This window comes from Capsella rubella, unplaced genomic scaffold (genome assembly GCF_000375325.1).
Source record: "Capsella rubella cultivar Monte Gargano unplaced genomic scaffold, Caprub1_0 scaffold_28, whole genome shotgun sequence".
Lineage (NCBI taxonomy): Eukaryota > Viridiplantae > Streptophyta > Magnoliopsida > Brassicales > Brassicaceae > Capsella > Capsella rubella.
Genome location: NW_006238898.1, coordinates 4,640 through 19,715, shown reverse-complemented (window position 1 = coordinate 19,715; position 15,076 = coordinate 4,640). Strand labels below are relative to the sequence as shown.

Sequence of the window (15,076 nt, the reverse complement as noted above, 5' to 3'; positions counted from 1 at the left end):
CTGTGTTCCAGGAACTCGTCATTACTCCTTTTATACATTGCATAGCTTTCCATTATCTTTACCATGTACACACCACTATCTTCAATCTTCTTAACCTAAAAACAAAAAACAAACTGAAAAGTCAACAGTATTTACATATAATATAACCTCAAAACCAAGACATTCTCAAAAAATATAAAAAAATCTTATCAAAGCTTCTAAAAACCATATAAAACCTTATAAAACCATATAAAACCTTATTAAAACCTAATAAACTCTTGATAAACCTTATAAAAACTCTTTAAAACCTTCTAAATACCTTATCTAACCTCGCAAGCCTTTTACTAATTACAAATATTACATGTGTACAGGAGGATAGGTGAATGACACAGAAAGGAGAGGAATTAAAAGGAGAGTCATCAGTCCTCTCTACCATTGGAAACTTCTTCTGTGCAATATATGGCATTGATCTAGCATACGCTTCGACCTGTTTTTGTTTCTTTTTATCACTGAAAAATGATGATGCATTGTCCCAGATATGGATTGATCGTGAGGCCAAATTAATCTCCATTGGTATCCACAACCGTTGCTCGACACACATTGGTGCAAATATGACTTTTGTGCGTTTCTCCTTAAACACCTTACTGAAACATTCATCTTCAAAGTCAAAGCCATATTTGTCGTCTAGGAATATCGCGTAGGAATCATCAATGGCATGAATGAATTTTGAATCCACTAATGTCACATCTTTGTTGACATAAATATCAGGATGACTTTCTTTTCTTTGCTTATATAGCTGGACCGCTGCATCAATATGCTAAACTCAACAATAACAACATCAAAGTCAGATCAACAATATTAGAGAAAGCGCTAAAATTATTGTTAGTTTTTTGTAAGGCTTTTATACGGTTTTTATAAAGTTAGGTTCTCACAAATTTACATATAAGTCTTTTAAACGGTTTTTATAATGTTCTAAAAAAAAGTAAACTGAAAAGTCAATTCTAAAACTTATAAAAGACTTATAAAAAACTTATAAAACAAATTAAAACTGTTAGAAAACTTACAGCTGCTGTTATTGATTTTCCTGGCGTCTCAAGTGTTGTGAACCACTTGGCATCAACTTTGTTACCTAGAATTGTTAGAGGCCTAAAAACGAACACAACATATTTACAGCTTTTAAAACTCTTATAAACAACTAAACGGAATTCCATTTCTTTTTTTGTCAAATAAAACTGAAACTTACTTTGTTTTCCTTGAACTCTTCCATTTAGCCAATAGTTCTACCCGTGTTGTATCAACTTTTTCAAAGGGATGAACAATTGGGTGCCTTTTCTTCTCAGCCGTGTAAGGCCACTGAGTGTGAATTGATGGAGCATGGTTTTGTTCACTTTTCCTTTTTACTTCACCAACATTATCAACTTTATTTTTCTTTCTTCGTGGCTGAACAAAATAAAGTACAAATCCAGCATTTTATCGATTTTCAATTGTAATAACTATTGTAATATTTTTAATTGCAAACTAACCATAGCTTTTGTTGTATCATCATCATCTTGATTGTCACTTGTTTTATGCTTCTTTTGCTGCAATGAACCAAACGAACACATTTGTAAACCATTTAATCCAAATTTGGAACATTTTTTATAAAACCTGATAAACTCTTGATAAAAACCATATAAAAACCTGATAAACTCTTGGTAAACATTATAAAATCTCCTTTAGGCCTTATAAAAACCTTATATTCACAGTTTAATAACCATATAAAAACCTTATAAATTAATTAAAAATCTGATACTAACCTCTTTTCTTTTAGAAACATTTTCTTCAGCATTGTCTCCTTCTTTACACTTTTTCTGTAGATCAAAAAAATAATCATGCTTAGTGTAACTTCTTTAGAAATCATTAAAAAACTTTATTAAAATGTTGTAAACATTTTTAAATGATTGTAAACATTACATATATTATGACAATGCCTTATATAAGCTTCTAAATACTTGGCAAATCTATTCAATAATCTCATAACATCCTTATAAAGAATAGAACACTAACCTGCTTTTTCTCTCTAACAACTTTCTATTTACTGCTTCCTGCTTTCTGTAGACTGTTTTTCTTATCCTTTCCGCTACCTTGACTTTCTTGAGAAAAGAGATTGAACTTTGGTGTAGACTGACTTGGAGTATTGGATTTATCCTTCAAACATAATCACTCTAAAATTTTACAAAAAGGCTTTTAAAAGGAATTTAGTATACTTATAAAAAAACTATATCATCATACCCTTGGTGTTTCTTCTTCTGCATTATCAGAATTGCCACTCTTTTCAGTATTTTCATCGTCGCCGGCATAACTTCCATCTTGGGTGTTTGCTTGACGAAATGAATCTTCAAAAGTGCTATTCACATTTTCATCAATAACCCTATCTTCTTTCCCAGTATCTTCATGAGGATTACTTTGTCCAGCGTGCTACACAAAAATAAAGAAGCAGGCAAAGTATCCCAAATTTTCAAAAACCCTATTAAAAATTATAAAACCCTTATAAGCCTTTTAAAAACCATATAAAACCTTTAAAAAATATATACTAACCTCTTCACTTTTATCTTTGTCTCCTTCAAGCTCGGACTGCGATAACAAAAGTAAGAAATTATCATAGGAAACAACCCAAACTTTTTATTAATTAAAATTTACAAATATTTTACCTCGTTATATGTCCCCATGTTGTTTCTGACTTTTAGAGCCACTTCAAGTATTTCTAATCTTCTGTTGAAGTCCGCAACTAGTTTAAGGATCTTGTCCAGTTTGGCAGAATCTGACAATTGCTGCCCCAACTCTGCCTCCGCAGAAATGTATTCAACAATTTTGTTCCTCCAATCAATCTCCTTTAATCTGTAGCCTCTCATCACTAAGTGTACAATATCTTCAAACTCTTTGTCGTCTACATGAGTTTCTTCTATTAGGTGTTTGTATTACTCTGGATCTCCAATAATAGATTTGACCTCAATCTAGAAAAATAAATAACAAAGGTTTTAAAAGCTTTTTAAAATGGATATACAATGATTGTAAATCCTTATAAAACCCTTATAAAACCCTTATAAAATCCTTATAAAACCCTTATAAAACCCTTATAAAACCTTTATAAAAGCCTTACAATGGTTGTAAACGCATATAAAATCCTTATAAAACCCTAAATAACTCCATTAAAATTCGTTTTAAAATACTTTTAAAAACCATATAAAACCTTATAAAATTAATGCTCATCACCAAATAAAAAGTGTTATAAAAGGAATGAAAACTTACACAATCCGATGATTGAATGGCATCCACGATTTGATCTAATCTTGGAGTTAACGAAGATTCCCAGTAAGAGTATAGAGGATAGACACACTTTGACGTGTCGTTGCATACAGCAAACGTCGCTCCAAAAAGTGGTACAGCGCTGAATGACCAGATCAATAAAGCCAAAGGAAAACCTTTGACTTCATATTGGCGTCTCGCCCACGTATTGGTATCCATCCTCTTGATACTTGTTGCCAAGACGTTGTAGGCTTCCTTTCCCCATGCCAAAGATGTATACGCCTCCAAATCGGATGCATGGTGAAGTCTTGAACTTGGGATTTTCTCTAATGAATGAGGCGTCATCAAGAATGCTTTTGTAAGGATGACAGCTGCAAGGCAAAGCTTTTCATCCTCTTCCATCGGCGCCTCTGTTTCCTCTGTTTTCTCCAAATCAGTTATATCCTTTGGTTCAGAAAACAAGTAATCCTCCAAATTACTCAAGGTCAAATCTTTTTGCGACGTCCAACTGTAGGGTTTCTTAGCAGGTTTTTTCCCCTTCCTACTTTGATCTGTATCAAGCTTTTCACAATGAATACCTGTGATATATTAAACAATGAGGTTAGATCTACTCATAAATTTCGTTTATTTCACATTCAAATGATATGTACATACCTTATAAAAACCTTATAAAAACCTTATAGAAACCTTATAAGAACCTTATAAAACCTTATAAAAACCTTATAAAAACCTTATAAAAACCTTATAAACAAGTTTTCAAATAATTTGTTTATTTCACATTCAAATGATATGTACATACATTATAAAAACCTTATAAAAATCTTATAGAAACCTTATAAGAAACTTATAAAACCTTATAAAAACCTTATAAAAACCTTATAAACAAGTTTTCAAAGAATTTGTTTATTTCACATTCAAATGATATGTACATACTGAAAGTAGAAGACAAGGTGTGAAGAGAAAAACCTTTTATTGATTCTTTCAGCTTAATCTTTTTACAATAACAGAGGTGGTGTTATATAGGACAACCTTAAAGAAGGAACCTAGGTTTACACGCCATTACACACACGAAATAGCTAGAGGACAAAGAGCATCAAATTTGTTATGCAGCTTGATTTGTTGTGTTGTCCCTCTCGTACTCTGCTGAGATGGTAAGGCTGTACGGTTTGACTGATGCTCTTTATTATGGTTGCAGGGAGAAGAAAGCTTGCTGATAATGAGCTTGTTAAGGCCTATGTTTGTAACAGGCTTACGAGGCCCAAAAGCAGAAAGCACAATTTCTGTTTGTTGTTGTCTAATACACCCCCTCAAACTTGGATTGGGAGGAAGAACAACTCCGAGTTTGTACCGAAGATCAAAGAATGGCTGCTGAGGTAGGGACTTAGTAAAGATGTCAGCAAGCTGATGTTTAGCTGGGACATGCTTGACGATTAAAGCTCCTAAAGCAACTCTTTCTCTGACAAAGTGAAAATCCACATCAAACGACTTAGTCCGATTGTGCATTGCAGGATTTGCAGTGAGATAAACTGCCGAGAGATTATCACAATATAGTTCAGGTGTAGCAGACTGAGATACACCTACTTCTCCAAGCAGAGAAGAAATCCATTTCATCTCTGAAGCTGTTATTGATAGTGTTCTGTACTCTGCTTCAGTGGAGGATCTAGAAACTGTTGGATGACGTTTTGCTGACCAACTGATGATGTTCGTTCCGAGATAAGTGCAGAAACCTCCTACAGATCTTCTAGTTTCTTTGCAATTTGCCCAATCACTGTCACTGTACCCACGCAAGGTAGTATCAGTATTAGAAAGAATATTAAGCCCCATACTCACTGTTCCTTTGAGATAGCGTAAAACTCTTTTTAAAAGATAGAAGTCTGCCATTGTTGGAGAGTGCATCTTCTGACAGACAAGATTTACTGCAAATTGGATGTCCGGTCTTGTCAAGGTAAGATACTGTAATTTTCCGGCAAGACTGCGGAAGTATGTGGGGTCTGGAAACGCTACATCTTTTCCATGAACTTTGTCCAGTTGCAGAGGTAGAGGAGTTGGCATTGGCGCACAGTCTGCCATCCCTGCTGTAACAAGAAGATCCATGGAATACTTTTCTTGATGAAGAAAGAGCCCTTCAGAGTGATAATGAGCTTGAATTCCCAAAAAGTAATGCAAACCACCTAGATCTTTCATTCTGAACTCTGTCTTAAGGTTTTCAAGGAGTTTATTGATAAGATCACTGTTGTTACCTGTCAAAAGCATGTCATCAACGTAGAGAAGAAGAAACATCAAGTCTTTACTTTTCTTATACACAAACAAAGAAGGGTCTGAATAGGTGCAAGTGAAGCCAAAATCAATGAGGAATGTGCTGAACTTGTCAAACCATGCCCTTGGAGCCTGCTTAAGTCCATAAATAGCTTTGTATAACTTACAAATGTAGTCTGGTCGAGATTTGTCTTCAAAACCAGGGGGTTGATGCATGTATACTATCTCTTTCAAATCGCCATGCAAGAAAGCATTTTTAACATCTAACTGCTTGATTTCCCATTTGTGAGTTGTAGCAACATGTAGAATAGACCTCACTGTTGCAGTACGAACTACTGGACTATATGTTTCAACATAATCAACACCTTCTTCTTGTTCATAGCCTTTAGCTACTAATCTCGCTTTTAACCTATCAAGAGAACCATCTGCCTTCAGCTTTGTTTTAAAAACCCATCTGCAGCCTAACGGTGTTGGACAAACATCAGGAGGAACCAAATCAAACGTTTTTGTTTCATGAAAAGATTCAAATTCCTCTTCCATTGCATATGTCCAGCCTTGATCCTCAAGTGCAGACTTAACTGTTTTTGGTTCTGGATAATTGCTTTTGACTGTGAAGAGAGCATATTTGGGATTAGGTTTCATAATACCAACTTTAGATCGTGTAATCATTGAATGAGATGGTTGATCAGAAGCAGATGTTGTATTGTGGCTTGAAGAAGCAATTTCTGTTGTTTGTTGTGAGGTTGTAGGAGAAGCAGATTCTGTTGCAGGAAGATCGTTTGTTACATTTTCATGAGCTTGCATCAATGGTGGAGAAGGTAAGCTGTTGCCAATAGGAACAGAATCAAGGTCTGCCGTACACTCAGGACTTACAACTCCAACATGATCAGAAAACTCATGAACTGTTGGTTCTTCTGAAGCAGAACAAGTTGTAGAAGGTTCTTCTCTTGTGAAGCTTGTTTGCCATGCTGAGAGAAATTGTGCTTTCTGCTTTTGGGCCTCGTAAGCCTGTTAAAAACATAGGACAACACAACAAATCAAGCTGCATAACAAATTTGATGCTCTTTGTCCTCAAGCTCATAATGAGCTTGTTAAGGCCTATGTTTTTAACAGGCTTACGAGGCCCAAAAGCAGAAAGCACAATTTCTGTTTGTTGTTGTCTAATACATACCTTATAAAAACCTTATAAAAATCTTATAGAAACCTTATAAGAACCTTATAAAACCTTATAAAACCTTATAAAAACCTTATAAACAAGTTTTCAAAGAATTCGTTTATTTCACATTCAAATGATATGTATATACCTTATAAAAACCTTATAAAAGCTTTATAAAAACTTTTTATAACTGACAGAAATCAAACAAAGACGTAAAATATATATGAAATACCTGTTGACAGAAAAATTTCTCTCATTGAGAAACGTGTTGGTTGTGAAGCGATTCTGAACTACAAGTTGTTTCCTTTAGTCTTCAGCCTCCTCATCATAATGTAGTGAAATAGTTTGCCCGAGAATTTGAAGCTTTTTGAGGCAATCTTGATGATGTGTCCGAGGAAAGAATCCTCAAGCTGCTTGAATGACTCATCACTCAAAACAGCTTTAACTTTCCAAATTAGTTTAAAATCCGTATGATGTATTATTGATGCTTGAGAGAATGGTTCACTTCCATCTTCATATATACCGTTAGGTAATAGAAGATAATCAACTGGTTCACTACTTTCCATCTGTTTATTAACATCTAAAACCAAAATATCTAACCCAAATGTTTAAAAACCTTTTAAAATGCTTATGAGACTACATCTTTTGATGCATAAACCATTTTTTACAAAGTTTTTATGATTTTCATTTTCTATAAGGTTTTTATAAGGTTTTCATAAACATTTAACAATTTCTATTCCCTCAGCATCTTTGCAAACATAGATATCTTTAACCACAAACTTCACAATTTACTAGGATAAATGGGGCAGAATACAAAGAAACAGCAACATACCAATGTACTAACACAATAAAGTATTAAAGTTTCTTACATTTCAAAGATCTTCTATAACATTCACCAAGTTGCAAATCACCAAAATATCAGGTTTCCCAACAGCAACTAAAGTACCAAAAACTAGCATTTCAAAATCTAAGCTCAAATTCAATAGCGTGATTAAAGCCATCCCTGAACAATTGTAGTCAATATAGAGTAAAAAATTCTAAACGAACCATATGAATCAAACAAAAACCCAACTTTAGTAACAATTAATCTCAATCGATCTCCAACATCTAAACAAGAACCCTAAATTGTCAAACCCTAAACAAGTAACAAGTATGAGATAACATAGGGCACTTACACGGCCAAGAGAGAGAAGACACGTCGAAGGCGAATTTGTATGAAAACAGATGACGACGAGGAGTCCTCAACCAGGGACGCCGATGAGGAGTCCTCAACCAGCGACGCCGATGAGGAGTCCTCAACCAGCGACGCCGATGAGGAGTCTGAGCTTGGAGTCGAGAAACAGATGATTATCACCGGAATCGAGAGAGAGAGAGGAGTCTGAGGCGGAGTTGAGATAGAGAGGAGATGGAATCGGAGTTGAGATAGAGAGGAGAGGCAAGATTCTCGCCGGAGTCCACCCGTTGCCTGTGAAGAGAGAGATCGATTTCGAGAGAGAGAATTGTGAACGAAAGATTTTTTAGGTTTAACATAAACGAGGGCAGAATCGTCTTTTTGGCATTAAAACATGGGTAGTTTTAAAAATGCTCCCCTTATAGGGGTATTTTTAAAAAGGGAATACTCAAAAGGGGTATTTTTAGAATTGTCCCTTTTAAAGCATATTTTTCATTTGAAAACCTGTCATTAATTTTGTTTGGCTATAGATATAGGATTACATTTTATTTAATTTTTTTCTATTTAATCTGTTTGGCTACACCTATAAAAAATGCTCCCCTAAAAGTGCGGAGGAAATAATTACATATATATAACCTTTAACGGATTACAATATATTACATTTTAATTTTATTGCAATGCAGTCGATTACGGTGAATCATATTTTTGTATAATAAGTTTAAATAAAATAATAAAACAAAAAAAGCGAGTAAATAATAATACATTGAGTTTTGATACAACTAAAAAACAGTAAAAAATGAACGGCACGAAATAATATGTATCGACAAATTATTCAATTTGACCATTTTGTAGTAGAAGTAGAAATATATGTAAAAATTACATTACAATATATTTTTTGAAGGACTAACCCGTAACAAAATTCATTTTGTAAAAAACATTATTCATAACTTGTTTTACCATTATAATTATGATTTTAACAAACTATCCACAAACTATCTAAAATTTACATAGTTTGATATATAATATATTTTATCAATAAAAATTATGTCTCCAAAATTACATCTATATCTTCAATAAAATATTTTAATAATTTCAATTCTAATTTTTTTTTTATATTTGAATCTTTTAATTATAATATTTTGAAACATTTTAAACTTTTAAATATGCTCATGTAACAATTGTTTTAATATTGATCATACTTATACTGATTTTAAATCATTGTCCAAAATATGTAACCTAGTGTAGTTGAGTATTATATGTCCGTTTTGGAAAATTCAAATTGCAACATATGCAAAACAAATATTAATTTTTATTAAATATTTTTATAATATAGCATAATATCATAAATTAAAAATACTATCAAATAAAATTTAAAGAAGAATAATAATTGATTAGTTAGAGAAATATTAGGAAATCATAAAATTAGTTATGAAAATAATATAATCTTAAAATTAGATATGGAAAGTATCCGATGTATGTATCCAAACCCAAATTAATATCCAACTTCGAAGTATCCAATTGTTAAAATCGGGTTCATTTTTTAATTTTGACCCGACCCATATTCTATCTTGTACTTCTCTATTAATATGGAAGTTGGATATAGGGATGTGGTTTCTATATTTAATATGTTGTTGTAGAATTTTTTCGTTCATATTTAGTCATATGTTTTTAGTTTTCTATGTTTAATATAATTTTGTAATTGGCTTTTACGTTTTGCATGTTAGGGATAATTTGATGTGATCGTGTAGCGGGAAAATAACAATCACATAAGCTCCTTTTAGTTACGCAAGAATTGCTATAAAAATTTAGATACAACAGAATAGGAAGTAAACCTAAATAAGGTTAGTGATCAAAGTCAATACTGTCCATAGCTAAAAAAAATACCCTTCAAAGTGCTATATGCATTGTGTATACATGTTTTTTTGTTTTGTCTTATGAATGTATGTATTTGTGTTTTTTTGGTAGATCACTAATTCAATGTTTTAGTTATAATTAAAAAGATTGTTATTACTAAACCAGTCATAAATCTATGAACGTCAATGCTACCAATTTCCGAATTTCAAAAAGATCAATCTTATGATGCTTTATTGTCTACTTTGATACAATTGAGTATGTGTGCATGGCATCATTTGTGAGTGCATGGTTTCAAAGTTGCGTTTTCTCTCTATACACTAGAATCGGACCCGCGCTACAGCGCGGAGGAATATTCTATCGAAATGTTATATAATTTGTAATAAAAATAAAAATATATATAAAATATTATAAATGATTAAATTTATAAAATCTGCACATATATAGTGTATGTTTTAACAGACCAATCTATAAAAGATTTCATTCATAAAAATAATATACATTCACATTTATGTGAATATTTTGAAGGACCAACCCGTGAAAGATTATATTCGTAGAAAAATATACATTTGTAAAATATAAAAACTCACAAGATACTTTAAAAGGATTAACATGTGAAATATTGCTTTCATAAAACCAATAAGCCTTTGTAATACAAAAAAATATAGTTCACAGTGTATATTTTGAAGGACCAACCCCTAAAAGATTGCATTAGTAAAAATATCAATCCTAACCCGCTATACCGTATGATGTGAGTTTTGCAAACCAACCCGTGTATTTTTAAATCATATAAATATACGTATGTTAGTCCTATTTATAAGAATCTGTTGAATATTATATGTCCATTTTGAAAAATTCAAATTGCAACATATGTAAAAAAAGTTAAATTTTATTAAATATTTATATTATATAGTATAATATAATAAATTAAAAATAAGATCAAATAAAAGTGAATGAGGAATAATAATTGTTTTTAATATATTTTCTTGATAAAAATTCTACAGAATTTGTTTCCTTAATTTGCTTTATTATTTTTTTTTGTATTTTGATTTACTTTTTAAATAAAAATGATGTGACATATAGTTGTATTTTGATTGGCTAATTAAAAAGGGGTGAAGAAGAATGGTTCACCCTTTTGGGTGAACCCAAGTATTTTTCTTTACTAATATAGAGATAGAGATATGTTTTTTCTTAAGATCAAGAAATTGTTTTTTTTTTAAAGTCACTAAATTTTTAGGTCATTTGGTATGGTCTATCGAAAAGTTTATTCTTTCAAAATATGGATATTTCCAATAGAGTCATCGTTGCTTTACGTTGCTTTACTTGCAAGTTGTTCTTAAAAAACAAATAAATAAATAAACTGTTATAAAACCCAATTATGTTCAAATGGATATGTCAATAATTTTTGGTATTCGAAGCCCATTTCATATCATAGCCCATGAGCATGTTTCTCACCATATAGTGGCTAATGATTTTGAATCGAAGGCCATTTTCATCGTAGCCCAACAGACTTGTTCATTATTAAAGATGTCTTTGTGGCTACTATCCAATTAATATTTACGGGTTTTACATTCTTAATTTTAGCCGACCCGATTCATGTCTTTTCTCTTTTGTACCCTTAATGAAAGAACAAAAGGTATTCCTATTTGAAGGTTTTTGGAAATTTTACATTTATTTTTTTTTTTTAAGAGAAAGTGTACTTCTCTTTTACTATATAGGGGATGCCAAAGATTTGTTAGTTAAATCCTAAATAAAAAAAAAAGTCTCATAATCAACTAGAGAATATAACCAAGTGCTAATAGCTCAACTGATAAAGATCTATGGCAAAAGCTCAGAGGTCGCTGGTTTGAGTAGCGCTTGGGACTAAACTATATAACATGCTCTGGTTTCGGGCATGAGAGAATGTATGAGCTTCGGCCCAGAACCTCTTTGATTATTCAGAAAAAAAAAACTAGAGAATATAGTATAAATTACAAATAAATATTTAGGAGATTTTTTTTAAAAAAGGAAAAGAAAACAATATATGGAAATAAGATAAATGTAAATGTTGTTATTGGATTATATAAAAATAATCGATTATTATTGGTTTTCACTGCAAATGGTTGCACAATTTAAGAGGTTGAAGAAGTTGAAAAATAATATTCAGCCAATTTTCACCATTTGAGTTGAAAAAGTTAAAAAATTTATTCAGCCCATTCAACCTAAAAAATTGAAAAATTGAACAATTTACAAAGGAAAAATGTTCAACTTGTTCATCCACAATTCTGGAGATGAATGAGTTGAATGATATTCAATCCAATTTTATTCAACTTAATATTTCCAACCTATTCAATTTTGTGCAACCATTTGTAGCCTAAATTTGTTAATATTTATCTTTGCTAAATTTGGCACGAGAAATGGGAGGAAGCTCAATCAAATCTGGTTGAGATATCTAAAAATATTGATCCCTTGGAAAAGCCATCACATACATTAATATGGGCTGTGAAAATATATTGTCATTTGTTCGAAACAGATTGCTTAGAGTTGGTATCGATGGTGCAGTCTCTTGACAGTGGCATGGTTTCTCTAACCTTCTAGACGAGTATGGTTTGTTTCATGTTTTCTTTCCTTCATTTTTGCTGTTATATATTTCGAGTTCATGTAATTCTAAAGCATATTTTTCACTATATTCTTCTCGAGATTGGGTAATCAATAATGAAGGAATATTTCGGTAAAAGTGTGGTTGACAAATAAAAAAAATTGGAATAAGAAATCTATCAAAAAAAGAAATAGGAATTTGTTTGCCTTAATATTAATTTAAAACTTATATATTATTTGAATTTTGTAGATGTATATTATTACCAAAACTACCAATATATCAAAAATCATAATTTAATAATTATCATTAGTTGTATAGATTTTTTTTAATTAAAACCAATCAACAAAAACAAAAAATGATTGTAAAAATATAATTAAAAGAACATTTGTTTAAAAGGTAATAAAAAAAATTATAGACTATTACATACTATGTCAATGTATAGACTTAATAGAATACTAAACTCAATTACAAGTTTACAACAATTGATAAACATATATCCGCGATACAATAATCTACTTACTATACAACTTAACCACATTTACATATATGGGCCTTTGCTCACTTCTGGCCCAAAAGGCCTTTCTCTTCTTTCTTCTTCTTCCGACGACCACGCTTCTTCATCTTCTTCGGTTGCTTACGCTTCTACGCTTTTCTTCTTTGCTCCACATCTTCACCTTAGAGCATCTCCAACCATGATTGATTAACATGAGGTGTTTATTATTGAAATTATAAAAATATTATTATTTCATTTGATGGGTTGCTTATTTAGTGAAAAATTGTTTCAAAAGTCTTTTAAATCTATCGTATAAGCAACTTTGAATGTATTGTTTTAGGGGAGAAATGTCATAAAAATCTCGAACTTTCAAATTTGGGACGATTTAATCCTGAACTTTAAAGAAGTAATTTTAATCACAAAGTTTTGTTGACTTTTCGGTAAAATAGCTAAGTTTTGTTGATTTCACTTATTTAAGCATGACATTTAATTTTTGTTAAAAACTTGAAGATGTGGTTAACTATCTGTTTTAGCTATTTAAGCAACTCACACCATTTTTAATTAATAAATTTTCTCTCACTAAAATAAACAACTTTTGTTAAAATAAACTTATTTATAAATGAAGACATTTTTTGTGTGTTATTTATCTAATTAACTTTTAAATATTTGTTTCATTTCTGTTTTCCATTTGACTTTGCTGGTAAAAAGATTTTTACCCAATCCTTTATGAAATCACTGCAATTTAATTAAACATATATATATATATATATATCATCAGAATTAACAAAAATAATAATAATATTAATTTCCCCTAAGAAAAGTATCTTATATGGGACAATTTATAAAATATCAAACATAGAATAACTTACGTGGAGTTGTTTCCATCAAGAGGAAATGACATTACTAACACACGTAATTGTGATATATGTAAATAATATTAGATGTACAAATTATTATTATTTTTGTTACTAGCTTCTATGTTTCTCTTTTGTACGATTAAGTTATGAATCAACTTCCAACACTCCCTCTTGATTCATTTGCTTAATCCCCAAAATCCAATTTAGGGATTTGTTCCCAAGTCCCCCGACGCTCCTTCCTCTTCTCGGTTGGTTCGTGAATCTCTTTCACGACATTGGCACAGCTCATCTCAATCTTGCTTTCTCCCTCATCATCTCATTCTTCATGAGCTTCCCATGCCTCTTGTTCTTCGCTGGTGAATCCGCCTCCTCTCGAGACGAGTTTCTTCTTCACGACATCAACGAACATCACATGTAAGTTTGTTCCATCAATCTCCCTCTTCTTGCATCAATGTTCTTTTTTCCTCGTGAAGTTCTTCTTCATCTCCCTCTTGAATCGATTCTCCTTAATCGATCGTTTCTTTCTCTGCAGGTGCTTGGGGTGGTGGAATCTCTCTGTATCATTTCTCATGCCCTCCGTGCCTTCCTTGGTGACTTTTGATTCACCATTGATGGGTAATCTCTTTACCTCTTTTGCTTTGCTTTGCTTTTGTTTCTCGGGTCTTCTTGAATCTTGATCGACATCACCATTGGGTCTTTCACGATGCCTACATAGCTCAAGAGCAAGCAAGCTCTTTGATCTTCCTCTTAAACTGAATCTCTTTGATTTTCCAGTTTCTTCTTTGGCTCTTGGCTGGTTCTCTACGCAAGTTCTTCATTGTTCCCTGGATCAGTCTTGACCAATTTACTTTCCTTGTAGGTAACACGTTGACTCCAGGTTTGCTATTCCCTGAGATTTCTCCATGTCACCTCCAAGTCTTCTCCATATCTGCCAGTTGCTTCAACTAGCTTCAGCCCCCTCTAAGGTGAGCATACTCTTGTTCTGTTTGCGAATTTCTTTGTCACCTCTTTGACATATTTCCTTCGCTTTCTCCTCTGTTTCTTCTTTGATCAATTGTTTGATCAACCCCTTTTCTTGTAGGAACCAGTTTAGCCTTGTGGCTTAATCTCTGTCCTTACATCTGCTCCAAGCTTTTCCATGAGCTCTCCCTCACTTTCTTGAAGTCTTGTGCGTGACTCATGTTCACGTCTTCTTCGGCGCACTGTGCAACCGGTTTAACCTCCCTCTGTGGTGAGCTTCCTCTTTTATGTTTGGTGTCCTCTTCGATCACCATCTCGTGCGTGACACTTGTTCACGTCTTCTTCGGCGCTCTGTGCAACCGGCTACAGCTCTCTCTGTGGTGAGCTTCCTCTTGTTTTGTTGTATTTGGTTTCCGCTTTAATCTCTGTTTCTCCAACATCTAGTTTGTGCCCTTTAGCTCTTTGAATCATCACCATGGCTTTCTTAACC

The 15,076-nt window shown here is 32.4% G+C and overlaps 1 protein-coding gene across 1 annotated transcript; it reads right to left on the bottom strand.

Moving 5' to 3' along the window:
• Positions 1–2,900: 2,900 nt before the first annotated feature.
• LOC17874434 lies at positions 2,901–6,993 on the bottom strand. The gene is made up of 3 exons (XM_023777372.1): positions 6,909–6,993; positions 3,268–3,842; positions 2,901–2,972 (listed from the first exon to the last, which is right to left on the bottom strand). The coding sequence occupies exons 1-3, from the start codon at positions 6,931–6,933 to the stop codon at positions 2,937–2,939; spliced, it is 636 nt and encodes a 211-aa protein (XP_023633140.1). The 5' UTR covers positions 6,934–6,993; the 3' UTR covers positions 2,901–2,936.
• Between the last annotated feature and the right edge of the window lie 8,083 nt (positions 6,994–15,076).

Coding starts and splice junctions, on each gene's coding strand:
- LOC17874434 (XM_023777372.1), bottom strand. CDS start 6,933: ATGAGAGAAATTTTTCTGTCAACAG. Junction 3,843..6,908: donor AGAAATTTTTCTGTCAACAG/GTATTTCATATA, acceptor AATATATCACAG/GTATTCATTGTGAAAAGCTT. Junction 2,973..3,267: donor CCATTCAATCATCGGATTGT/GTAAGTTTTCAT, acceptor TTATTTTTCTAG/ATTGAGGTCAAATCTATTAT.